This window comes from Suricata suricatta, chromosome 3, assembly GCF_006229205.1.
Source record: "Suricata suricatta isolate VVHF042 chromosome 3, meerkat_22Aug2017_6uvM2_HiC, whole genome shotgun sequence".
NCBI classification, from domain to species: Eukaryota; Metazoa; Chordata; class Mammalia; order Carnivora; family Herpestidae; genus Suricata; species Suricata suricatta.
In genome coordinates, this window is record NC_043702.1 from 21,170,133 (window position 1) to 21,197,911 (window position 27,779).

At 37.5% G+C, this 27,779-nt stretch overlaps 1 protein-coding gene across 1 annotated transcript in view; it reads left to right on the top strand.

Moving 5' to 3' along the window:
* ABCA12 (ATP binding cassette subfamily A member 12) overlaps positions 1 to 27,779 on the top strand; it is a 166,968-nt gene that overhangs the window by 124,123 nt on the left and 15,066 nt on the right. The window contains exons 30-44 of the mRNA XM_029932926.1: positions 1,023 to 1,219; positions 2,006 to 2,166; positions 3,463 to 3,699; positions 4,435 to 4,585; positions 7,356 to 7,608; positions 8,232 to 8,318; positions 9,169 to 9,262; positions 12,524 to 12,651; positions 14,691 to 14,778; positions 17,529 to 17,634; positions 21,790 to 21,844; positions 22,432 to 22,609; positions 25,046 to 25,161; positions 26,163 to 26,322; positions 27,446 to 27,699. Coding sequence (XP_029788786.1) covers positions 1,023 to 1,219; positions 2,006 to 2,166; positions 3,463 to 3,699; positions 4,435 to 4,585; positions 7,356 to 7,608; positions 8,232 to 8,318; positions 9,169 to 9,262; positions 12,524 to 12,651; positions 14,691 to 14,778; positions 17,529 to 17,634; positions 21,790 to 21,844; positions 22,432 to 22,609; positions 25,046 to 25,161; positions 26,163 to 26,322; positions 27,446 to 27,699 — 2,265 coding nt within the window. The remainder of the gene's footprint in view (positions 1 to 1,022; positions 1,220 to 2,005; positions 2,167 to 3,462; positions 3,700 to 4,434; positions 4,586 to 7,355; positions 7,609 to 8,231; positions 8,319 to 9,168; positions 9,263 to 12,523; positions 12,652 to 14,690; positions 14,779 to 17,528; positions 17,635 to 21,789; positions 21,845 to 22,431; positions 22,610 to 25,045; positions 25,162 to 26,162; positions 26,323 to 27,445; positions 27,700 to 27,779) is intronic.

Below are 27,779 nucleotides of genomic sequence, written 5' to 3' on the forward strand. Positions count from 1 at the left end.
CCCCCATCTTACTTCTGATGTCATTTCCTTCTGGTCTTCCCCCATTCACTGTGCTCCAGGCGAACTGCCTGCTTCACACACTGGCTTGTCCTCCCGCCCCAGGGCTTCTCACTCTCTGTCTCCTCTACGTAGAGCAGCCTTCCCCACACAGCCACTTGGCTCACTCCTCCGCTTTCCTGGTCTCTAATCAAATATCACCTTCTCTGAGGGGATGACCATGTATATATTTTATTTATGTTAATATATATTAATACATGAAAATATTTAAATATATATTTAAAATATCATGCCCCAGTCACTCCTTATCTCATATACTCAGCTTTATGGTTTTTTTTATTGTACTTGTGATCACCTGGTGAATTATAAACTTACTTGGGAATATGCTTATTGGCTGAATCTTATCTGCCTCCTTCCCAATACATACACATACTAGATAGAACCTAATCTCCTTATAGGTAGGAATATTATCTTCTCACCACTTTCTTCCAGCAGCTAAAACACAATCTGGCACAAAACAGAAAGGCCCTCCATAAGTATTTTTCAAGTGAACAAATAAATAAATGAGGCATGTATTCCCTTGTGTTGTTTTCCGAGTATCAATTTTGAGCCTCCAATTAGACGATAAGCCATAAAAACCATAGCATGAATCCTCAATAGTGTATTGTACCTTGCTGAACACATAATAGTTATTTAGTAAATACCTATTACTTAAAGTGCTTATTGTATTTTTTCAGTATTCAAATATTTTGGAGCGCCTGGTGGCTCAGTCAGTTAAGCATCCAACTTTGGCTCAGGTCATGATCTCATGGTTCATGGGTTCGAGCCCCACATCGGACTCTGCTGACAGCTTGCTTGGAGCCTGGAGCCTGCCTCAGATTCTCTGTCTCCTTCTCTCTCTGCCCCTCCCCCATTCATGCTCTGTCTCTCTCTCTCTGTCTCTCAAAAATAAATAAATGTAAATAAAAATTAAATATTCAAATATTTTGTCTGTCAAAAATAACCACCATACATTATTTTTGAAGGACATTAAAAGACACTGGGCTCTATAGCCATCGTCATAAGAGAGTTGGCACATTGTCAGGAGGAATGAAGAGGAAGTTATCCATATCTATAGCTCTTATTGGTGGATCACGCGTGGTCATTTTGGATGAACCATCCACTGGAGTTGACCCTTGTTCTCGCCGAAGTATATGGGATGTTATATCCAAGAACAAAACTGGTATGAGCACTTTCTTATAACTTGTCCACCCAGCAGCCATAACTTCACCCTCTGGGATGCATGCAACCAAATCTATACCTTTTCTGTTGAGAAGCTCTGTTAAAAGCCTCGGATGGAGTCTTCCCCTCCCCAAAGTCTTCTGTTCCCACCACTAAAGTTTCTGGGTTGATTTGTTAATATCCTGTAGTGCCCCCTGTGATAGAGCACTTCACTGGCCTTTTTGAGACCATGCACATTTGATAGAAGTCCCAAATTCTGCCTACAGGAGCTTAGAATCTAATTAGAGATACTAAACATACACAAGTGAAAATAAACTGAAAACAGACTAAGCAAGTGCTAACAGGATGTGAAGCAAAGAAGCAATCAGAGTGGAGTGGATTAATCAGAGAGGAATATTCAAAAAGTCTTGAAAATTACTTCTTCATAGTGAAGAAAGTGGAGAAGAGAGACAGACAAGGAGAGAAAGAATGGAAATGAAGACAAGGGAGCCAACTAAGGAAGGAGTTGCTAATGAGGACACTCTAACTGATGGACATTTAGCCACACGGCACAGTAAATGCCTTTTCACTGCCAACTTATAAGAAAAGAGCCCTGTATATTTAGTAACACCCCTTCTGGATTTCTCTTTGTTTATTTTGAAAGCTCCTTCTGGTCAGTTTTCCAGTTAGCTCATAAAACGTGCCTCTTCTTCCCATAAATCACAGGATTTACTCATGCTAACTCTGTATATCTCAGGAGCTGTGTCTTCATTTTTCATTCTCGGTTGTTCTCCTCTGTATTTTCAAGCCAGAACAATCATTCTGTCCACGCACCACTTGGACGAAGCTGAAGTGCTGAGTGACCGCATAGCCTTCCTGGAGCAGGGTGGGCTGCGCTGCTGCGGGTCACCATTTTACCTCAAAGAAGCATTTGGGGACGGGTATCACCTCATACTCACCAAGAAAAAGGTTTGTAAGAGAGAAAGTATACCTCATGACAGGGGCGTAAATTATTATTTTTTGTGAAATGGAGACAGAATCTCTCCAACTTTATTAACTGTTAAAATTCATTATTAATATATTAGTTTCACTCTTCTCAAACCCACAGGAGCATCAGAACACCTGGAGACCTTGATTAAACCAGGATTTCTGGCCTCACCCCAAGAGTCTCTGGTTCAGTAGATCTAGGATGGGTCCTAGAACTGACTACCTTTCTAATATCAAGGACCCAAGTGATGCAGATGCTATTGGTCTGTGATCACACATGGAAACCAGGGTACTTGGTCAAAAAAGGATCTATATCCTAAGGCTGCTCGTGGAGGATCAGCCTTTTAGTTTCCCTAACATTTCAGCCAATAATGCCAGAATTTAGATTTTTTGCATTACAGGAAATAAAGAGAATATGTAGTTGTGTATTCACCTTCTGATCAGTACCCCTTGAGTGGCAATGTGAAGACTAACTCAGGCCAAAGGTGTTTTTACATCCTTGAAGAAAACAGTGCCGACTAAATCCCTGGGGCACCTAAAATATCATATGATTCTCAATCCTGTGCAAGATGTGTATGCTATTAGGTAGGCTTTGACTACCATCATTTATTTTACATCTGATCATCCTAATTTGACTTCCAAATGAAAAGCAATTTATTAATTCATCAAGAAATGTATGTATTAGGTATGGAATATTAGGTATATAATACCTCAGAATACAGCAGTGATGATATTAACATCTCTGCCCTTGTGGAGTTTATATTCTGATAGAGTGTGGGAAATTCCAGTGATACTGTGGTTAAGGCAGAGGAGGGGGATGGGGAATGCTGAGCAGTGCTATTTTAAGTAGGGTAGGAAGAGAAGGGGCTCTGAGAAGATGAGTGTTGAGCCAAGAGTTGGGACCTGGGAGAGAAGGAGCCATGTCACTATCTCAGGGCAAAGGAACAATTGAGAAGGCCCTGAGGAGGGTGTGCCTGAATTTCAAACACTCCGTAACACAAAGAGGCTTCTGTGTCTTGAGTAGAGCAGGTAAGAGGGAGGTAGTGTGCAGGGAAGCTAGAGAAGGGACACAGGAGGTGGGAGAATGGAGCCAATAAAATAGTGACTTGCAGACAATGCCACGGACCCCTGTGGGACAGGGAACCACCAGAGGAGGGATGTATCATCGGACGCAGGTCTGATTGGCTTGAAAGAATCTCACCACCCTCTGATTAGGGCCCTTGGGCATCACTGCAGCGTAAAGACAAGAGAGTGTTCACCTTCGGTTTTTGTCTCTAGAGTCCAAATCTAAGTGCACATACAACATGCGACACGATGGCTGTGACAGCAATGATCCAATCACACCTGCCTGAAGCCTACCTCAAAGAGGACATCGGGGGAGAGCTTGTGTACCTGCTTCCTCCATTCAGCACCAAAGTCTCAGGTGCCTACCTGTCACTCCTGAGGGCCCTGGACAGCGGCATGGGTGACCTCAACATTGGGTGCTACGGCATTTCAGACACCACTGTGGAAGAGGTACGTTTCTTTTTTTCTTAAGGCTGATATAACTTGCTGTTCCCTTAGACTAACTATACACAGTTCTTAGAAAAGAGAAAAGAAATATTTTAAAATAAACATTTCACAAAATCAGAACATCTTAAAACTATCTTAATACTCTTCTTATGTAAGATTGACTTTTGAAAACAAACATGTTTACCCAACCAGACAACACGTATCTTTTACATACCAAAATATTTACTTAGGGGAATGAGGGAGATGAGTGAAATCGGGGAAGGGGTGGTTAAGATATAAGATATAAAGTAAACAAGTCATGGAGATGAAAAGTACAGCATAGAGAACATAGTCAATAATATAAGAACAGTGTATGGTAAAAAAAAAATGTTCACTTAAAGTCACTATAAAAATATTTACTGGGGTGCCTGGGTGGCTCAGTCGGTTAAGCATCTGACTTCGGCTCAGGTCATGATCTCACAGTTTGTGGGTTCAAGCCCCGCGTCAGGCTCTGTGCTGACCACTAGCTCAGAGCCTGGAGCCTGTCTTCAGATCCTGTGACTCCTTCTCTCTCTGACCCTCCCCTGCTCACGCTGTCTCTCTCTCTCAAAAATAAATAAAAACATTAAAAAAAATATTTACTTACAGTCACACTTATTTGTCTCAATATGATAAAAATTTTAAATCAAAATTGACCTTAGAGACTAGAAAGGACATGCATGTTTTATATTAATGAAGTATTCTGGCTTCTCTTTCTAGGTCTTTCTGAACTTGACTAAAGAGTCACAAAAAAATAGAGATATGAGTCTTGAGCACTTAACACAAAAGAAAATTGGAAATTCCAGTACCAATGGCATCTCAACTCCTGATGATTTATCTGTGAGCAGCAGCAATTTCACAGACAGAGACGGTATAAATCTAACGTGCATATTTTGCTTAATTCCAATAAATGACATAAATGAGAAAAATCACAGGACAAAAATTCAGCTTCAGATTTTCATTCTAAATTCAGACTAAAGAAATATAAGCTTTATTTATTTATTTATTTATTTATTTATTTACATTTATTTATTTTTGAGAGATAGAGTGAGACAGAGCATGAGCAGGGGAGGGACAGAGAGGGAAGGAGACACAGAGTTTGAGGCAGCCTCCAGGCTCTGAGCAAGCAGTCAGCACAAAGTTTGAAGCAGGCTTGAATGCCCAAACTGTGAGATCATGACCTGAGCTGAAGTTGGACACTTAACTGACTGAGCCACCCAGGCGCCCCTAAGCTTTATTTTTTTTAATATACCAAGTATTTATGGAACAAAATCAAATTCTCTACTTCAAAAATATTTTGAAGAAAATGAAAGAACTTCCTCATTAGTGTGGTGGTGTATAATCCTTACACAAGAAGTCTTTTTTTAGTGAGTATTTTTTTAATTAATTAATTAATTTTGAGAGCGTGCAAACAGGAGAAGGGCAGAGAGAGAGGAAGAGGGAATCCCAAGCAGGCTCCACACTGTCAGTGCAAAGCCCAATGTGAGACTCGATCTGACAAACAGTGAGATCATGACCTTAGCTGAAATCAGGAGCTGGACACTTAACCGACAGAGCCACCCAGTCACCTCATGGGCAGTAACTTAGTACAGTATCAGATTTGTGTTTAATAAATTAAAATCCTTTCTGTAATTGGTTCTGTCCAAAAATGGACAAAGTTACCTTGCAAATCAGCAAGGTAGCTGATTTGCTATCAAACATATTCAGCAAAGGAGTCATCAAAAAAAAAATGCTAAAAAAAGAGGCATCACTCTTTATGGGGCCTTATTGGAAAATATGTCTAATCTTTCCCTTCTGTGAACAATTCAGGTGCTGAGAAAATTCAGGCTCTGAGAAAATGCCTTGGGTGGAGGGTTTCAGAATTGATGAAATTGGACTCACTGCCTAAGAACCTGTAATGATAGGTTGTCCCCCCAATTCTTCACACAAAGATACATTCCAAAAATCGTGTTTCTTGACATGACGTTGAGGAACTGGGCTCCTTTGAAAATAACTTTTATCCTCTCTTATTCTCTTTCTGACAGTTAATTTATGCCTTTGGAAACACTATTTACTTAAGGAAGCAGATAGTAAAATGATATATAAATTATGGAATAGTCATTTCAACAGTTTGATTAACTTGGGAAAAAATCTCTAGGAATAGAACTTTTAATTAAACATTTGCCTGACTCTAAAATTTAGAGAAGATCTTCTCTGATGTTTGCATAGTTCTGGAACTGGGGAGTCTCACTTGTCCTCTGCCATATTCCTCGTTTATCATCTTTTGGGGAATATAATTGCTGAGCCCACGGCATTGAAGACCTTGATTAGAAAGTGGTCATCTGCTTTAGGAAGTAAATGTTATGTATTTGCCTCTGCATTTGTCTCATAATTTGAAACTATTCTTCAGTCAAAATGTTTCCCTCATTGACATTATCTTTTAGAAAGCACATTTGCTCCATTTGATACACCTGTAAGTCATCCACATGTAATTTCTCAAGAAACAGAAAAGCATACTAATTAACTTAAAATATTCAGCTCCTTCTACAATTCCCCTTTGCAGAGATATGAGTTTGCATTTAAACTTGTTCACTCTGTTTAATTGGAATTCATTTTAAATTAAGCAGCTTTGTATTTTTCCTTATCAGCTAAATGAAGATCATGATTTTTTGTACTGCATAATTTGTGATGGAGAATTTAAAATATCCACAGAGTTGACGGTCATCTTATCACATGTAGAGGAGTGCTTGGCCGCAGGCCCTTGGAGAGAATGTTATATTTTTAGAGGGGGCTGTGGAATTATCACTTGTAAGAGCACAATTGAAGGGACAACAGTTTATGGCCTCCACAGCTGCTCTTATTCTCAGAAGCCATGGAATTTTTCTCCACACCTGAAGAACATTTCAGGGCAGGGGTGGGGGTTGTAAACATCTTTTCCCATTGAGTTCTTTTTTGTGATGCTACTGGTAAAAATGGAGTTTGAAATGGCAGATATAATTGGTTCAGTTTTCTAAAGAGAAGGCAGTGAGTATTTGAACTAGAATCATACTTTGGAGGAGAACGTTTCCCTTTTCCCAAGTTTAAGGTGAATTCATTGGACCTCACATTGGAATGCAAGCCAACAAACTTTCAATCACTAAGTTACCCACAGTAGAAATAAGTTTTTAGAGTAGGCAGCTGTTTTGGCTTCTGTTTATCCTTTTTTTAAAATTGAAGCTATACCTTGTATTAGTTTATGTCATGAGTTTCAGGTGTCAGTTTCTGTTTATTTTATTGGAATTCAGTCTCCTGATAGATGCTATAGCTTAAGTCTCAGTAATTAACAATATATACCAAGAAAGCATTGAGACTTTGTTAATTAGGGACAATATTCATTTGTAAAATTGTAAACATCTCACTTTGACATTTAAAACGACTATGGATATAACTAATCATTTAGTGTATAGTGATTTATAATTCACAAAGCATTTTTACATATGGCTCTATGACATGGAGCGGGTCAGTCCCAAGGTTAAAAAACAAAGAGATGAACCTCAAATCTGAACCTTCAAAATAAAAGCTTTTCATACCACATCACATTATACTACCCATTCATGGTTTTTGAAGTTACTGTATTACTTGATTTATCGGAATTACCCAGATCTCTCTCTCTTTCTCATCAGACAAAATCCTGACGAGAGGTGAAAGGTTGAATGGTTTTGATCTGTTACTGAAGAAGATCATGGCGATACTCATTAAGAGGTTCCACCATACCCGCAGGAACTGGAAGGGTCTCATTGCTCAGGTCATTCTCCCCATCGTCTTTGTAACCACTGCCATGGGCCTCGGCACACTGAGAAATTCCAGCAACAGTTATCCGGAGATTCAGATCTCCCCATCTCTCTATGGTACCACTGAACAGACAGCCTTCTATGCGTAAGTTTCTTTCCTCCAAAACGTTTCCCTTGTGCTTGCAGAAGCCTCAGTGTACCTCAGTGAATGCATGAAATGCTGAAGAATAGAGAATTATGAGGTGCTGTGCCTGATTCTGCCAAAGGAATGGACAGCTTGATTTATTGCAACATGACACTTCTATTGCCAGCAGATCACTTTTTAAGAGCTTTTGTGTTTGTCTAAAAATAAAGTTATAGTATGTCTTTATTTTTAATGGCTAAACTTCCATCAAGAAAGTCAGGTTAGGTTTGGCTTCTCAATCTGTTGTTATATAGAGCAAATAAATTTTTTTTTGGCTTCACAAATATTGGAAAGTAACATAAGAACTCTGTATAATATAATATTACATATATACAATAGGTGATCACTGAATGTATGTGATGATTTGGAGAATAACAAGGCAGCCAAATAGATCCAGGTGCTTATTTTTTTTCCATGATACTTCTTTCTTTTTTTTTTTTCCTGCTACTGAGTTTTTCTTGGATTTTTAAGAAAATTGTCCTTTGGACAGCATATTTTACTTTTCCAAGTTATTCATAAGCATGACTTTAATATGGAAGTCTAATGGAGGATCAAGGATCTGTTTCTATCCTTTAATATCACAGGAATTATCACCCAAGCACAAAAGCACTGGTCTCAGCAATGTGGAGTTTCCCTGGCGTCGACAACATGTGTTTGAACATCAGTGATCTGTAAGTGTTTCTTTTTTTTTTCGCCTTTTTCGTTTTTGGCACTCACGTTGTATGTGTACATGTGCATACGTGTGTGTATGTGTATGTGTGTGTGTGTGTGTGTGTGTGTGTATATATATATATATATATATATATATATATATATATATATGAATGAGTGTGTGTTGTAGGCTGGAGAAGGGTAGCTCCCTGAGAGAAATCTGTATTTAACAGATTTTCTCTCTCCCCTTTAGTTCATTTCGTGGCTATGCTATGCTGTAACACTGAAGAGTAGGTGCTTTCTAACCTGAGAAGTTCCTTCATGTATATATTTTTGTTTAACAAACAACGCTGTGAATTATTATCCCATTTTTAAGACAAAGAAACTGAGACTAATACGGACTGAGATACTTGTCTAAAAAAATCTAGACAGTAAGTTGTGCACATAAAGCTGGGATCAAGTCTTCTGACTCTAATTTCTGTTTTTGCACCAGGTAGTATATTGCTTATTCAGACTTTCAAGATAATACAAAACACATGTAAACCTGACATTGGTATATTGTTTTGCTAAAGTTGGAGAACAGGATGACAAAGCAGAGAAGAAAGGGGTCAAAAAGCCCCATCCTGCCTCATTAAAACATTCAATGAGCTTTGGTTTCAACACTGGTCAGTCAATAAGTGCTCTCTCTAATCCCTCATAAAATGTCAAATCACTTAAAAATGGTAGTGTAATGTATATTTGAGTTATGAAAGACCAGTAAACTGTACCTAAGACTGTACAACTGAATTTAATGCCCAATATCACTAATATACTCGTGCATAAATATGAGAACACACACATACCTCACTTGAATATCATTTTTCCTTGCAGAAGGTGTTTACAGAAAAGCAGTCTAGGAAAATGGAACACCAGTGGGGAGCCAATCACTAACTTTGGTGTTTGCTCCTGTTCAGATGATATCCAGGTAAGATGGATTCCATCTCAGTGAAGTAGGAGAAAGAAAGGAATAAATATTGAAACTTGAAAGATCTATCCACATTGCCAAAGAGTCAGTATAATTTCATTTTATGGATTCTAGTAGCTCAGAGATGTGGAGCAGGGCAGCAGCTAAAAAATATTGCCTTTGAACTTCAGGTCACTGTTTTAAATCCATTTCAGAACAAATTTCCAAAGGCAGGTAATTCTATGACGGTCTTTGTGGAAACCAACTGAAAATGAATTTTTGGTCTCAGTTCAGTTCTAACCAAAAAGCTCTATGTTTCAGACAACAAAACCACCGTAAGTGTCATATCTAAAAACACAGTGAGACTGTCTTTTTGGGGGTTAGGTGGCGAATCAGCAATGTGTAAAGCCAGATCCGAGCTCCATTTCTCTGTGAGGAGCACCTCCAGCATGTAAGAAAAATCCCTGTCTGAAAGAAACAGAAAAGATTATCCAACCATCCTTACCCCATCTGTATTTTATAGACACACGCCTTCCTTTTCTAAGCCCATCTGTTCAACATACTTTTTTTAATAGTTTATTTTCAAATTGGTTTCCATTTAACACCCAGTGCTTCTCCCCACAAGTGCCCCCACCATGACCATCACCCCCTCTCTCCCTCTCTCTCCTTCTTCAGTCCATGATTCCTTTTCAGTATTCAGTAGTCTCTCATGATTTGTGTCCCTCACTCTCCCCAGCTCTCTTTCCCCCCTTCCCCTCCCTATGGTCCTCTGTTAGGTTTCTCCTGTTAGACCTATGAGTGCAAACATATGGTATCTGTCCTTCTCCACCTGACTTATTTCACTTAGCATAACACCCTCGAGGTCCATCCACTTTGCTACAAATGGCCAGATTTCAGTTCAACATACTTTTAGTATTTAACCAAATTTGCTGAGGAAATGAAACATTGTTGAAGAGAAGAGAAGTTGACTTTGTTGTCAACGTACTTTCCCAAGGGAAAGGAATCTAGCAATATTTTAATAATTAATTTAATAGTTAATAATATTAAATATTAATATTTAATAGCATGACAACCCTGAACTCTTGTACAGTATTTTAGAATGAAAATATTTTCTGTAAATGCAACCTACTTTTGTGTTCTCATGCAAGACAGTTACTAACAATAAGAGCCTGGATCCCACAAGCATCCTTTGGTACCCTTGCGTATTTCAATATCAGTCCTATCCAGTACTCAGAGTTTCCTAATCCCTCATGTAATCTAGTTAGTTTCTGAAAATCCTTCATGTGTTTTCTTTAGTTCACAGTAAAAGTCAACTAATTTAGTATTTAACATTGGAATCTGGATAAATTTCGTTAGTCAAAGGGGAAAAAATGAGAGAGAGAGTCAAAGCAAGAAACAGACTTTTTAATTATAGAACAATCTGATGATTACCAGAGTCGGGGTGGGGAGATGGGTGAAATAGATGATGGAAATTAAGGCATACACTTGTGATGAGCACACAGCAGTGTACGGAACTGTTGACTCACTACATTGTACACCTGAAACTATTATAACACTGCGTGTTAACTGGCTGGAATTAAAATATAAACTTAAAAGAATAAAAATAAATCACCAAATATATATGAGATATATATGTATAAATGTATATTTCATATCATAAAATTATATATATATATTTTATACAGATAATATATATAAAACATTTGACAGTACCTACTAATACTGAAGATATATACACCCTAAGGGATCAGCAATTCCATTTCTCTTATATACCCATCAGAAGCGTGAATATGTTCACCAAGAGGCATGTACTAGGATATTCATAGCAATACTATTTGTATAGCCACTCAGATTCCCACCAACAGTAGAGTGGATAAATCAAATGTATTCTATTTTCACATATATACAGTAAAATAAGAATGATCAATCTACAACTACATACATCAAATGGAGGATTCTCACAAATGAATGAGTGGAAAAAGCCAAATACAAGGGAGTACATACACTACAATTCCATTTATATAAAGTACAAAAACATGCAAAACTATTCCGCACGGGTTACTTTGGGAGTGGTTGTGATTGGAAGTGATGAGGGGGCTTCCAGGTGCTCGGTACTGGCATTGTTCTGTTTCCTGATCTGGATTCTGGTTACCTGGTTGTGTTCAGTTTGTCAAAATGTATCCAGCAGTATACTTATATATGCTTTTCTATACATACAATTCAACAAAAAATTAAAGCTAAAAATTTACATTGCATACTTAAGGATGTCTCTATTTGTGAAACAAGTAGCATTCTAGAAATGTGATCTTCACCAGCCTGATTGGTGAAAGTCAGCATTTGTTTTTTAGAGCGATCTGCACCTCGATGTTCTCAGGCTACACTACTGGTAGGAGCCTCAGGCTCTGGGACACTGTGTGAAGGGATGGAAGGAAAATCAGGAAAAGGCTAGGTTTCTCTGGCTCTATGTCAGAGAAGATGGAAGCTTCAATGGAAAGTAAGCAGTCAGGAAGTGCAGAAAGCTTATGAGCATAAAAATAAGTGGTTAAAACTAAGCTCTGAGGTTGGTTAGTAGTGATGTGCTAATGCATTTAATTGTGACCAAATGTATGATGACAGTAATGTAAGATGCTAACCATGGGAGAAACTGGGTGTCCGATATACAGAGACTCTCTGTATTAAATTTGAAATCCATCTATGTGTGTGTGTATAGACATATATAAGCACATTTGCAATATATATAAACTTTACTTTGGAGTAAGTTTACATTTACATATGTAAAGATTAGATTTAGATTTATTTAAAATTAAGTTATGTAGATTTACATATATGTAAACTTGAACTTTTACACCCAGGTTTGTATCTTAAAAACAATCCAACACACACTTTCATCCACTACTGTCACGGGAGAACTTATGTCTGTTAATGATATCTTTTCAATTCCGAGCAAACGTTTTTCTCACTTTCCTGCAAATCATTGAGTGACTTTTGAGTCATCTTAGAGTTTAATATTATTCTCCAGGCATATCAGTGAAAAGAAAAGCACACATTGGTTAACTTGTATTCTTTTCAGCTCCAGGCGAGTCGTAAACCTATGTTTGTGCTCTACCACCTGTTCTAATTTCTTGGCATTGGAAGAGGTCTTCCTTCTCAAAGCTCTTCAGAGTCAGAAGACAGTCTTATCACACTCTACCTGTTGCAATAATAGACAAATCATGAGACCAAAACTCCTTGACATTGTTTAATTGATTTGCAAAGAACTTAATTTTTAACTTTATTTTCCAGGAGTGTCCTAAATTTAACTATTCTCCACCTCATAGAAGAACTTACTCTTCTCAAATAATTTACAACCTCACTGGGCACCACTTGGAAAATTATCTAATATCAACTGCTAATGAGTTTATGCAAAAAAGGTAAAAATACTCTGTTTATAACATTTAACTTAGCATATCTTGCTTTCAAATTTTAATGGTAACTGCTTCCTGAATGTGGGACAATAGACATAAATTTCTATTTATTATTTACCCAATTAAATTCTCTATTTTATCTAAATAATCTTACTTATTAAACTTTTTAAAAAAGTTTCAGTTTTAAAAATTGAAAAAAACATTTTCAAATTAAGACTCATTTGAGGAAATTGAAAAGCATTTGGGTTGTTTTGTTTTTAAACAAAAATGTATTGTTAAACGTGTACATTTTTTCCTTAAAGCAATAATGTTATTGACTAGATTATGGCAATTTGGAGTTTTAAGGCGTTGCTTTAGGTGACAACTGGCCTTAGTTACAATATGGATATCTCAAATTTAGATTCTGATATCTGTGTGTGTATAAAATGTGTCCATGTATAGCAAGGCCAGAGGCCTTGTACCGAAGCCACCTAAACATTGGCTATGAATGTAAGGTTGGTAGGCTAATATTTGGGGTACTATGGATGGACCTAGAAGATACTATGCTAAGTGAAATAAGCCAGACACAGAAAGGCAAATACTGCATGATCTCACCTGTATGTGGGATCCAAAATAGACAAACTCACAAAAACAGAGAGTAGAATGGTTAGTTGCCAGGGTCTGGGGCTAGGGGGAGATGGAAATAGGGATGGGGGGAAATGTTGGTCAAGGGCTACAAAGTTACAGTTATGCAAGAGGAATAGATTAATCTACAGTAATGTGACTGTAGGTAACAATACAGCATTGTGTACTTGAAATTTGCTAACAAGATAGATCTTCAGAGTTCTCATCTCATACACACACACACACACACACACACACACACATGTGCATGTGTGTTCATACTAAAGAAAATGGTAACTAAATGCGGTGATGGATATTTAAATCAGCTTGAATGTGGTAATTATTTCACAGTGTATACACATATCAAAACATCAAGCTGTATACCTCAAATATAGATAATTTTTATTTGTCATTTATATCTCAAATAAAGCTGGGGCATATGGAGTTGGTCATCACACAGATGTGGTTTTCTCCTTTCTTCCATCTCTGCCCTCTCTTATTTCTCATTATACATAAATGACTGATGTTCACTGTAAAATAATTAGAAATTACATGTAAGCAGAAAGAAAAAGGAATCTTTCTCTATCCCTATATAACACTATTGATTGTATATCCACCAGAAATTTTTTAGACACAGATACCTGTAAATATTTTCAACAAATGAAGTTTATTATAAACAAACATTCCTAAAACCTGCTTTAAAAAAAAAAGACATACTGTCCTAATCTTTCCATGTCAAAACCGTAGCACTGTAGCATCACGTTTAAGATGATCATAACAAGAAGATTAGTCTAGTGTGACTGCACCATTATTCATTTAACCCAACCCTAATTTGGGACATTTAAACTAATCCATTCTTAAAATTACTGCTTGTTTTTTTGGTCCACTTTTTATTTTCAAGAGACTCTGAACTGACAAGTACCAGGCAATTATATGGGCACACTTCACCTTCAAATACCCCAGAAGATAAAATGTATAGCACCAGGGGACAAACTAGGGGGAAAGTTTGGAGAATAAAAGAAATGGAGCCATTTGAAAAAAGATAAGAACTGATCTTATATCACTTTAGTATTAAATTACCTCTTTGAAAAGGAATTTTAAGGGGAAAACACTATAATGTTCGAGATGGTGCATGATCCAGTTAAGTTGGAGGAATTGATTAGATTATATATATATATATATAGCACTTATTTTCAGAATGATTAGTCCACATTTGCAATTGCTTAAAATGACTTTTTACATCCAGTTATAATGTGTACCTTAGATTAAAACATAATAAAAAATGAATAAAAAAGTAAAATATTTGTCAAGCAGTATTTATTTCATGCTGTAAATGTGTTCCTAATGAAAAGGAAACATTGAACCTTTAGTTAAACATTTTAGATCTATTTACGAATGTTTTCTCCATTAAAACAAATATAAGTTGTTATTCTTATATATAGGTATGGAGGTTGGAGTTTTGGGTTGCCTTTGACTAAAGACCTTCGTTTTGATATAACCGCAGTTCCTGCTGATAGAACACTTGCCAAGGTAAATTATGACCTTCCCCCCGGGATGTCATACAAATGAGAATGTGAACTTGAATGCTCAAGCATTTTGATGCAGTAAAAATAAAACACAAATGCAATCAGTTTGAGAAGCATCTGGCATAATGCTTTCCCCGTAGCCCTGGGGTTCAAGTCCTGTGTGTTAACTCAAGTAAATACCAGGATACACATATAAAAACTTACCTAATGTTTCTTATATTAGCCAAAAAGAGAACCTCAATGTCTATATACAATAGAATAAGTGAATTGTTGTATCATTCAATAGAACTCTCATGGGTGGCTCCATCGGTTAAGCATCTGACTCTTGGTTTCAGCTCAGGTCATGATCTCACGGTTTGTGAGTTTAAGCCCTATTGTCAGGCTCTATGCTGACAGCTGGAACCTTCTTGGGATTCTCTCTCTCTCTCTCTCTCTCCCTCTCTTTCTGCCCCTCCAATTTGTTCTTCTCTCCCTCTCTTTCTCAAAAAAACAACAACAAAGAATTTTCAGCAGTGAAATGAGCTCAGTTCCATACAAGTAGATACATATCCCAAACATTGTTAATAAGCAAAAGAACACAACTATAATTGCATTTACGTTACGTTTATAATTGCATAAACGTTAAGAGTAGGCAAAACTCAAGGCACCTTGGTGCCTCAGATGGTTAAGGATCCAACTTTGGCTCAGGCCATGATCTCAAGGTTCATGGGTTGGAGCCCCGTGCTGAGCTCTGTGCTGACAGCTCAGAGGCTGGAGCCTGCTTCAGATTCTGTGTCTCCCTCTCTCTGCCCCTCCCCCAGTCATGCTGTGTCTCTTTGTCTCTCTCAAAAATAAACATTAAAAAAATTTTTTTAAAGAGTAGGCAAAACTCCTATATTGTTTAGAGAGACTATTGTGATTTTGAAAAATACAGATTTCGGAAATGTTCTGGATACTGGCAATTTTTGTTTCTTTTTTTAAGTTTATTTTGAGAGAGAAAGAGTGAGTGAGTAGAGGAAGGGCATAGAGAGAGAGAGAGAGAGAGAGAGAGAGAATCCCAGTCAGGCTCCATCAGTGCAGAGCCCAATGTGGGGCTCAAACTCATAAACCATGAGATCATCACCTGAGCTGAAGTCAGAAGCTTAACCATTGAGCCACCCGGGTGTCCCCAATTTTTTTCTCTTAACCTGAGTGACAGTTCAGTGGGTATACTCTTTTCATAATTTTTTGCTAAACTGAACATTGTTTTATGTGTTTTTCTTTACATGTGTGCTATATGTGTTTTTCCTTTTTTTTTTTTTTTAATGTTGCTTTTTATTGAGAGAGACAGAGTGTGAGCAGGGAGGGGCAGAGAGAGAGGGAGACACAGAATCTGAAACAGGCTCCAAGCTCTGAGCTGTCAGCCCAGAGCCTGACGCAGGGCTCAAACTCATGAACTGTGAGTACATAACCTGAGCTGAGTTCGGATGCTTAACTGACTGAGCCACCCAGGTGCCCTTACCTTTGTTTCTTAAAGAGCATGGAAACTTAACAGTATTTGATGGAGACCAATAATCCTGTAGGCTTTATTATTATTATTATTTAGATCATATCTATTCTTTGAAACAAGCTAGAGTCACAGAATCACACACAGAAGATCTATGGTAGTCTTAGGAATTCTAAATTGTCCTTCACATATTTCTCATTTGGTAGTAAGAAACATATGTAGACTTGGGGAAGGTGGAGAAACTAATATTATTTAATAACTATGATAAGCCAAGCACTAGTATCATCTGGTACACAAACCACCTGATTACATCCTCACAACATTCCTATAAGATAGATATTGTGGGGCCTATTTTAGCCAATTTTCAGAAGGTCATATAGAAAGTAGAGAGTAGTGTTGGAGCTTTGAATGCTCTCTCCCTATCATTTGTTCCTTTTCTTTCTCCCTCCATATACAGAATAAACATTCTTGCAAAAACAAAGCGTTCTAATAATAAATAATTTATTTCTCTCTAAGTTAGATTTGTAATTTTATTTTATTTTATTTTTTAATAGTTTATTGTCAAATTGGTTTCCATATAACACCCAGTGCTCTTCCCCACAAGTGCCCTCCTCCATGACCACCACCCCCTCCCTCCCCCTCCCCCTTCGGCCCTTAGTTCATTTTCAGTATTCAGTAATCTCTCATTTTAAAATGTCAACCAGGTCTCTTGAATTGAGACACACCAGTGTTTTAAATCCCTCTGTTTTTGACATAGAAGGTAAAGTAACTCACCTCCCTATGGGTTACAACTAAGAACGGAAAGTCAGGTGGGGATTTCAAGGTTATCCTTCTTGTTGCTAAGGACACAGTGTTTGTCTTTGTATTTAATTTCTTTCTACATCCTGGACTAGATGTTATTTTATACTATTATTATTATTATTATTATTGAGGCTGACTTAGCTCTAGTCCCAGAATCACTACAGACTAGCCACAGAGATGGAGATAGTAATGATTTCTTCAGTTTATTTAAAGCTTTGCCTATGGAGAAGATACAGAATAACTAATACTGTGGTGCTACCATGCAGGGAAAAAACGGTTTTCTCAATCTCTGTCCATCTCTAAATTGGAAATGTGAAGGTCTGTGGTCAACACTCTGAGGAATGGTTCTAATCTCCCAAGATAAAATAAGTTATTGGAAAATTGGTACTCTTATTTTAAATATAAATTCCGTGGGCTGTCAGTTGTAAAGGCAGCCTAATTTATTTGAACACCATACTGATCTTGCTTCTCTTTTTGGATTTTAACAGGTATGGTATGATCCAGAAGGCTATCACTCACTTCCAGCTTACCTCAACAGTTTAAATAATTTCCTCCTGCGAGTTAACATGTCAAAATATGATGCTGCCCGACACGGTAAGTTACTTACACAGAATCTTCTTGTATTGCAACTTTTGCCTCTCCATATAAAAGTGCACGTTAGATTCCGTTTCCTCCAGATATTTTATGGTATCTAAATCACAGATCTTTAAAAGGAGTCTAAAATTGTAACTACCACCAGATGGAACATTCTAGATAATTTCCTTAACTTCGGGTTAATTTAGTTTCCTCATTTATCAAATTAGGATAATAAAGCTTACTTCATGCTTATTTCTGGTCTCAAATCTAGTAGCTGTAACTCACAGGAAAACATTTTATTGTATATAGGGTAAGAAATTAAAAATGATAAATGTTAATAAATCTAAACATGAAACCAAACCTTTTAAATGAAAAAGTTCTACACCTAACCATTAATTGAATATTTACCATATAATATGTGCTTTATAAGAAAAATTGCTATTCCTTATACACAGGCTTTCAGGATGAATATTCTTGTTCCCTGCTATGATTTTCTGGAGTCCAGAAATGGACTTTGAACCAGGACTGTCTGACTCCTGTCTCTTTAATTTTCTAATACTTCTCGGGACTCAGCCAGATCTACTGCAGTTGGACTTCCCAAGAGGCATCCACATAGTTTTCAAAACAGTGTTTGGGATTTTAAAAAAAGCTAATTTATTTTTCTAATTCAATTATTGTCCATCAAATCATTTTATCGTCGTAAGCCTTGCCCAGATTATTTTTTACCGATCCTTAAAAAAAATAATATGATGATGGAAAAAAATGAGTGACATTTGTTAGCCAAGACTGAGTCTATAGCCTAATAAATGGACTAACAAATAACCTATTAAATAGTTAAATAATTATTTAACTAGAATTATTTAACTCGTTAATTCTAATTAACTAATTTTTCTCTTTTTTTAAAAAAAAAGAGAAGTGGGGCACCTGGGTGGTTCAGTCAGTTAAGCATCTGGCTTAGGCTCAGGTCAGGATCTCATGGTTCCTTGGTTTGAGCCCCACTCTGTGCTGACAGCTAGCTCAGAGTCTGGAGCCTGCTTCAGATTCTGTGTCTCCCTCTCTCTCTGACCCTCCCCTGCTCACACTGTCTCTCTCTGTCTCTCAAAAATAAATAAAAAACATTTAAAAAATTTTTTTAAATAAAAAAGAGAGGTTAGTTAACTAACTAGAATTTAAATAAAAATGTGAAAGATAATTATTAATTAAATGGCCAGATGGGTTTGGTGTAACCTGGTTTGAAATACTATTGAGTACTCGACTTTTGGTAGGATGTCTTCATCAGAACAAAAGATATTTGTTCTGTAACGGATAATGAAAGCAGAAGAGACAGAAATGACTAGGGGAAAATGTAGCAAAGGTAGGTAGGTAGGTGAGAACAACAGACCAATGCCACGTTTGAAGAGTCAGCTTTTGAAGCCTGTATTCAGGTTTCATTTATCAGTAGTACTCTTTACCAGGACTGAAGCAATCTGAATCACTCTGGATTCTAACAGGCCTGTTGTGGCTCCTACCACTGTATCTTTTAAGTTATAGAACTTAAAGAATTAGAATTCTGGAACACAAAACTTTATATGGACCTTAGAAGGAAATTTAATTTTTAGGTTTAAAAATAAGGCTTATGAGTTTTGTAGCAATTAGTAGTAGTGTGCCTTTTTTTAACTTTTCTCATTTTTTTTAATATTTATTTTTGAGAGAGAGAAAGAGAACAATGGAGGGTAGGGGCAGAGAGAGAGGAAGACACAAGTTCCAGGCTCTGAGATGTCACCACAGAGCCCACTGCAGGGCTCAAACACACAAGTCAGACACTCAACTGACTGAGCCACCCAGGCACCCCTTAACTTTTCTTAGATAGACTCATGAAAGTGGTAGCTTTCCACCCTCCCTGCTAGGAGTTTGATTTTCTTTAGAGAAGAAATCATGTCACCCTAAAATACTTTCACTGTTTTGTAATACACGTACGGGGTCTGCCATGGTAACATTGTCTTTAAAAATCAACTCAACTACTCTCCTGCTACCTCCCTCTTCCTATGATGCTAGCTGTTCTAAGGCATATTTGTTGAATTCTGCATGAATTGGGATTTCACTTTAACTGTAAAATTGATTTCCTTTGAATTCTAATATGCTAGTAAAAATCTTTTAATTAGTTTTCCTTTGCTATGTCAATAGCTATTATTTTCATGTGGTTCCCTCTAGTGGTTAATTTAACATGAAAATTCTGTTTTCTTCTCAAACAATATAGGTTTGCTTGTGTTCCCTAACAAAAGTTATACAGCGAGGCTCTTTTCCAAACATATGGACATATTATTCCCTCTCCCCTCCAGGGTCCCCTCTGACCCTGTATTGCATTAGCAGGAATGGCCAATAGGAAGCACCTTATTTTAGGTTTACAACTATAGAGACAACCGAAAAAGATAATATGCTTTTTTGAATATACGTATATTATATATGGGGAAAATAATTGAAATTTTAAGATTCAATATGATTTAATAAGTATTCATTCACTAATTATTGTCGTCAATACATTATGCTGGATACTGTAGAACCGAAGAGGAGATTTTAATATACACCCCAACCCTAATGCATTTACTTGATCTTTCTGCTAAAAATATGTCTGAAACACTTGGTTGGGCAGCATTTTTCATAGTGGAGCAAATGCATTTGCAAAGATTCCCCTGGTGAAATAAAGTAATTCTTGATTCTGAAATACAAGGCAGAAATAAAAGAAATGTTTTTGCCATGCCTATATTATAATTCAACAATAAGGTTTAAGTAGGGCCCCAGGGAAAACTGAATCTCAGTAAAAAGAGAGACCATTAATTTACACAACAGATAAGAAAAGTGCATTCCCCCAATGATGTGATTAAAATTATAGGCCAAATTAATTATTGTTGGTAGTTTCTTTGTTTTGCTTTAATTATATATATTTTTTCTTTAACATGTAACAATTGCAGAATTCAACCTCAAATATGTCACATTTTACTCAACGAAAATTATAAATTTAAGTTAATGCAGGGAATATAACTTTAGAATAATTTATATTTGGATGCTGTGAAAGGGTCTTAATATCCTGATATAATAACCATGTACTACACAAGAAATAAATGGGAAGGTTCTCACTCGGCTTCGGACTCTATGAAAACAGATATTTAAGACATTGCCTCACTGCCATCCCCTCCCATTCTTTTCCAAAGTCACTCAGACAGTATAGACTTTGCCTTTGCACTGTGGTCTCCTGGGAAACTCTTGCCAGCCCATTTTGACTATGACTAATATCATCCTCCGATAACGGGAGAAAAGAATCTTGTTTCTAATTCAGAAACTATCACTGACTATGGGAGACCAATCATTTCGGACTGTATCGGAATTCAGTGACTACTTTCCTGGAGCCAGTTTCTCTGAATTCTCTTGGTCTCAGTGAAAATCCCTCAGAGATGGCTGAAGCTCCCAACCCTTACCCTGACAGATAAAGCTGTAGAAAAACGGACACCTTAGAAGTAGTGAAGGAGGAGGGACATCTCAGCCTACAGTATTTTCCCAACCTGACTGATAGCACAATAAAGAGGGATGAGGGTGGTCCGTGTTCTTTAGGAGATCCTCATATAATTGGTCTACAACACCAATGTAATAAGGGCTGCTGAAATACAAACGTGCACGATTAGATGGGGAGAAGAAACAGAAAACAAAAATGTCATAAGGGAAAACGCCATAGAGAAATGGAAATTCTTGTCCCTTCCCCCCAAATTCCATATACAATGGGAGAAACATTTTTTAAAGTTTTACATGAAGGCCACCTATTGTTGTGGCATTGATGAGATGGAGTGTGGATAATTTTCCTTTACAACTCTCTCCCCAAAGTGTGACTCAGCTGGTGGCTCAGCTGGTTAAGCATCTGACTTCAGCTCACGTCATGATCTTGCAGCTTGTGGGTTCAAGCCTCACGTCGGGCTCTGTGCTGACAGCTCAGAGCCTGGACCCTGCTTCAGTTTCTGTGTCTCCCTCTCTCTCTGCCCCTTCCCCACTCATGGCTGTGTCTCAAAAATAAACATTAAAGAAATTTGTGTAAATATTATCCCCAGAGTAAAATTATAGCATAAGGAGGAAAGTATTATATAATTTTCATCCCAAAATTGGTGTTTCTGGGTTACGACTAATGAAAAGAACTGTCTCTTCTTTAAGGCATCATCATGTACAGTCATCCTTACCCAGGAGTGCAAGACCAAGAACAAGCCACGTAAGTGGAAATATCTGGCGTGACTACATTATTCCTTGGCACAGTGAGGCCTCTGTATAAAGTACTATAATTGGAAATCACAGTTGTATTGGAATGAATGTCAATCTAGAAGAGCTGTTAATATAAGTCACTGACTGGATAAAAGAAAGTTTCTGAAAGTCTGTGCAGTGGGGTTGCCAAGTAAGCTTGCTGGCTGTAGCATCAGAATCTGCTGCTTTTATAAGTCAAGTGCATAAGTGCTTCATCATTTCAATTTCCCTGCGTAGCATTTAAGTACTATTTCTGTGCTCAAGAACTACATATTCCTTGCATCTACCCAGTAACCCTTAGAGACCGAGGTGTTTTCTTCTTTCTTTTTTTTTCCGACCTAACATCCCTAGTCAATTCAGTAGCACTAGAGCTATATTTATCCAGGGTCATAGCCAAGTCATGTAGAAGATATTATCTGGCTGCCTTGCAGGAAGACTTATTTGTGTCACAGCCACGTCTTACACTGTTTTGTTGATGGCTTTAGTCATGAATCTTTCTGAGGGGAAGAGAGTTCTAAAAACTTGTGTATGCTTTCCTCTCCCTATTGCTCACTACAGAATGAGCAGCTTAATCGATATTTTAGTGGCACTCTCCATCCTGATGGGCTACTCTGTCACCACCGCCAGCTTTGTCACCTATGTTGTAAGGGAGCATCAGACCAAAGCCAAGCAGCTGCAGCACATTTCAGGCATCGGTGTGACATGCTACTGGGCAACAAACTTCATTTATGACATGGTGAGTAACTTGCCAGAAAGACAGGATTGGTCGGGGTAGAAGACATTGTTATGCCCAGATTTTAATATCGCCCCCAAAAACCAGAGACTGCCAGGGAGGCCGAATCATGCATGCAAAAACAAAGGGCTTTATTACGAATTTAGGCCCGGCCAGCCTAAATTCGGGCTCACAGACTTCAGCAACACACTGGATCCACTCGGAGTGAGCCCCGAACAAAGGCAGGGTAGGGCTTTTATGAGTTTGGGAAGGGGGAGTTACAGGAAATTGTGACGTAGGTACAGTGATCCAATTATTATTATACAACATTATTGACAGTAGGTTTAACCATTCACATTGCCTAGAGTATTTGTTACTTTTGGCGGGACCCAATCACAACATTTAGAGTATTGACCAATCACAGAGTGGGCCCAGGACCCTTACATAGGGCGTGACTAGTCTTAGTCTTTAGGCCCGCCCTTAGAAATGTTAAGGGTGTTAGCTGGCCTATCCTGATTGGGCATTACAAGGGTGGTCCCTCTTGCCTTGGGCAATGTGTGCGCTTCTATTGTCTCATGGAGTCAGTTTCAGACCTGCGTCCTTACAACATCAGTTTTATATTCAGTATGTATTCATGCCTACCTTGTTTAAATTATTACCACAAGTCAGTAAATTAAGAAACAAAATAATTTAATAGTGTCCGGGTAGCTCAGTTGGTTATCTGACTCTGGTGCAGGTCATGATCTCACAGTTCTTGAGTACAAGCCCCACGTCAGGCTGTGTGCTGACAGCTCAGAGCCTGCAGCCTGCAGCCTGCTTCAGATTCTGTGTCTCCCTCTTTCTCTGCCCCTCCCCTGCCCATGCTCTGTCTGTCTCTCTCTCAAAAATAAATAAAGAAAAGAAAGAAAAACTAATTTGCATCAGACGTACAGTCAGATACTTAGAATAGTTAGAGGTCATCTCTGTGGTCTGAAGACCCAAATATGGAGATTCCCCAGGACATTTTTTAAAATGCAGATTCCTGGCCCCACTCCAGTTCTATATCTTGGGGATGGGGCCCAGAAGATATGCATTTTTAACAAAATCCTACAAGTTATTTTATGCATAATAAGCTTTGAGAGCTACTATTGTAGAAAAATAGAAGTTAGCAAAATAGCCTTGCCAAATGGTGCTAAATAATCGAGCTTATAAAAATTTAGTCAACTAATAGTAAAAACTTTGAAGTAGTTTTTACTATTCATCAGTCCCTGATGAACGACACATTAGAGAAGATTAGTAGGAACAATAAAGGATGAATTTCATTGATAGCTCCCTCATTTGCATAAAATGCTCCCCAAATTCAAATGGTGTTCTTGACTCCAAAAGTACCAGTATTGGCCAAAAGCCCGGGATGTGGTATGCATTTGCCTGGTGATTATGGCAGAGTTGTCTGAGTTGCTGTATAGATCATTGGCTTGAAGAGCTGTGGAGTAATTAACTGCATATCCACTTTGTTAATGTATCCAGTGAGGTCTGAAATGCCTCTGTTGAAGAAGCCAAATCTAAAAGAATGGTAATGACTCCTCTGGACTTAATAGGAGTTTTAATGTCAAGAAAGCTTAAAGTACACACTTCTGCAAAGGGCTACTTACTACTCAGATTCTGTTGTCATATATCTGGTGCTCATTCCAATTTAGAAGATTCTCCTCCCCTCCAAATTAAATTACCATCTCTTTCATAGTGTGCATCTTGCTGCAACCTGCATAGCATTTAATATTTCTGTTTGCCAATAAAACACGGAGTTCTTTGTTCATGTACTGTGATTCCAAGAATGTATAGAACCTGCCACCCCACTGTTTTGCACAAAGTGGCTCACACTGATAACCAGGCCTTAGAAATCAGCCACCTGAGAGAGTTCCAGCATTCAAAATGAAATCAATACTTTGAAGACAGCATCTAATACCAAGATACCTGACTTATCTTTGCCACTGAACTGCTGTCACCGAATGATCCCCAGTCTCAAAGCCTGTACATCTATAAAGATGGGGACTGGCTTGACCTCATATTATAGGAGACAAATCTAGCGTGAAATCAATGTAAAATAAGCTGAACTTGAAAGCAACAGGAACATAAATAAAAATTCATTCCTTCACATATTTCAAGGTCAACTTGTTAAAGTTTTAACTAGATGGGCTATTGATGTTTTTGGGAAAATATTTGCTGTATTTTTTTTAAATTCCTTTAAATGTTCATTTATTTTTGAGAGAGAGAGAAACAGAGTATGAGCAGGTGAGAGACAGAGACAGAGAATCTGAGGCAGGTTCTAGGCTCTGAGCTGTCAACCCAAAGTCCAATGTGAGGCTCGGACCCATGAACCGTGAGATCATGACCTGCGCCAAAGTCCAATGCTTAACTGACTGAGCCACCCAGGAGCCCCAAATATTTGCCATATATTAAGCATTGTTTTACATATTCCCACAGGTCTTCTACTTGGTGCCTGTAGCATTTTCAATTGGTGTCATTGCAATTTTCCAGTTACCTGCCTTCTACAGTGAAAACAACCTAGGTGCCGTATCTCTCCTACTTCTGCTGTTTGGGTAAGCCGCTGTGAAAGAAGAATGAACAGAATTAAATATTCTGAGGCACAAACAGAACCTAAACGTCATTAGCTAATTTACAGTTGTCCTGGGGTCTCAGTAGCCACAAGTGATACATTATAGTTGCTAGTCCACAGTTTGTACAGCACAATACTTCTGAAAATGAGTGTTGTCATTATTAATAGTAATATCTAACATTAATGAATACTTACGAGGTACCAAGTGTCATGATTCGCAGTCTACACATGTAACATAATTTACATAAAAATGGATGTTTCAGAGATTAGAAAAATTTATGTACATGTGTGGATTTGTGTATTGACAAATCATGAGTAATATATCACATTGTAAGGTATGTATCTTCACATATATTTTATTTATATTTTTATAGACGTTTAACACACACACACAATCTTGTTTCTGAATTAGGGCCATACAGGTAGCACAGGTTGATATCAGTGTTTACCATAGCAGTTCTTTCTGCCCTGAATGCATGGGTGGTAGCTCTTGACATAGCAATGCGGCAGATGAAGGATTACATCGCCTCCAGTTCTTTGTCATTACTCCAAAAGTTGCTCAAATATTTGCTCAAAGCAGGAAATCCAGGTTCTGAGCTTTCTCCATCTGCTTAGCTAGCTTAAAATAATGTCATTACTTTTCTTTAACTTTAAATGATAAGATTTATATTGATTTAACTCATATTTCTGAGGGAAAAAAATTTCCTGCATAGGATGACAGCATCAAGGAATCCATTTGTAGTTATGATGATATAGAACTACCCAAGTTTCCTTAAAAGAGAAGCTTCTTACTGTCAATTTAAAAAGTCCAAAGAATTTGTCAAAAAAAATGTTTTTATGAAACAGAGATCTAGCTATAAGGCTTAGCAACACATCCCTAGTGTTTATTTTCACTTTGGAGTCCTGTCAAAGGTTTTGTCTATTTGTTTGTTAAAGGATCATGATTAAGGCATAATTTTAATCCTTAGTGTTATTAACACACAGGTATGCCACATTTTCTTGGATGTACTTGCTAGCCGGGCTCTTCCATGAAACAGGAATGGCTTTCATCACTTATGTCTGCATCAACCTTTTCTTTGGCATCAATTCCATTGTTTCCCTGTCAGTGGTATACTTTCTTTCCAAGGAAAAGCCTAATGATGCGGTAAGGTCCATTATTAGTCAAGTAAACTTCAATAAATGTATGAAATGTTTTAACATGTTTAAGGTGAAAAGATTTTCCATATTTTGCATTCTCTAGATAGAAAAGATGATTTCATTTAATTCTATTACATTTGGTAGACAAGAAACTATAGCCTTTTAAGATTCTTTTAGGCTCCAAGGAGGTTAATGTCTATGATTATATTTTCCCTACGTCAAAACTATTGACATTTGAAAGGGCTTGTATGGAGGTGATATTAAATATATTGTATAACACTATAAAAATCATGTAACCTATTGGTCCAATAGGAACTTCTTGGAACTTACTCATTAACAAATAGTTATGGTATGGTAGTAACAAGAACAATGGCTTACTTATATGACTATGGGTTAAGATATTTTTTTGAACATTCATAGAGAACAAACCTGATTCATTCCCTTTCAATCGTGTATTAGAGTCTACTTCACTGTAAGCATCACTTCCCGTTCAGAGCTGACAATTATAATTAGTGAGAAGGGAAGCATGAACAGTGCTGGGCGATTGAGTGGGAAGGAATGAAGTGAACTAAGGAACAGACAAGCACATTCCAGGAGGAAGAAGACAATTCATGAGTTGCAAGTGGTTGGCCCAAGTGTGAATAACATGAAAATGAGCCATTGCTCCTTGTGGAGATGGGTTGTTTCTCTTTCCGTCTCACTTCACCATTTAGTTCCTCTTCAAGTAGGAATTACCTAAGGTTCTAAAACTTTACTTTACCAATTATCTCCTTTGCTTAGACATGACCAAGACCCTGTACCAAGGCCCGGCACCCTGACTAGTTCTACATTCCTAGGATCTAAGGCAGGGCTGGGTGAGATTCTGCCTACAGGATTTGGCCTGATGTCTTAGATCATCTCAAGAAAAAGATAATCCTTATCTGCTTGTATTTTAGTAATAAATCTCCACTGTTTTGTTTATAGTAAATATTTACATATAAATGCAACAGATATGAGAAATAATTGCCAATCTAGATAAACGTATCAAGTTTTAGTATTTGTCCACATCACATTTGTCCACATCAGTTTTAAATTTTTGTCAATTTGTCAGAAGTCTAACACTGAGTTTTTTTTTTTGCTTCTTATTTCAGACTTTAGAACTTATTTCTGAAACCCTCAAGCGTATTTTCCTGATTTTTCCACAATTCTGTTTTGGATATGGTTTGATTGAACTTTCTCAACAACAGTCAGTCCTAGACTTTTTAAAAGCTTATGGAGTGGAATACCCAAGTGAAACCTTTGAGATGGATAAACTAGGTGCCATGTTTGTGGCTTTGGTTTCTCAGGGCACCATGTTCTTTTTGTTGCGTCTCTTAATCAATGAATGGCTAATAAAGAAACTCAGGTAAGTAAAAAAAGAAAGCATCATGTTTGACATGCATGATAGGACTCAATTCAAAATATTTGGGAAGGGGTCAGTAGTCT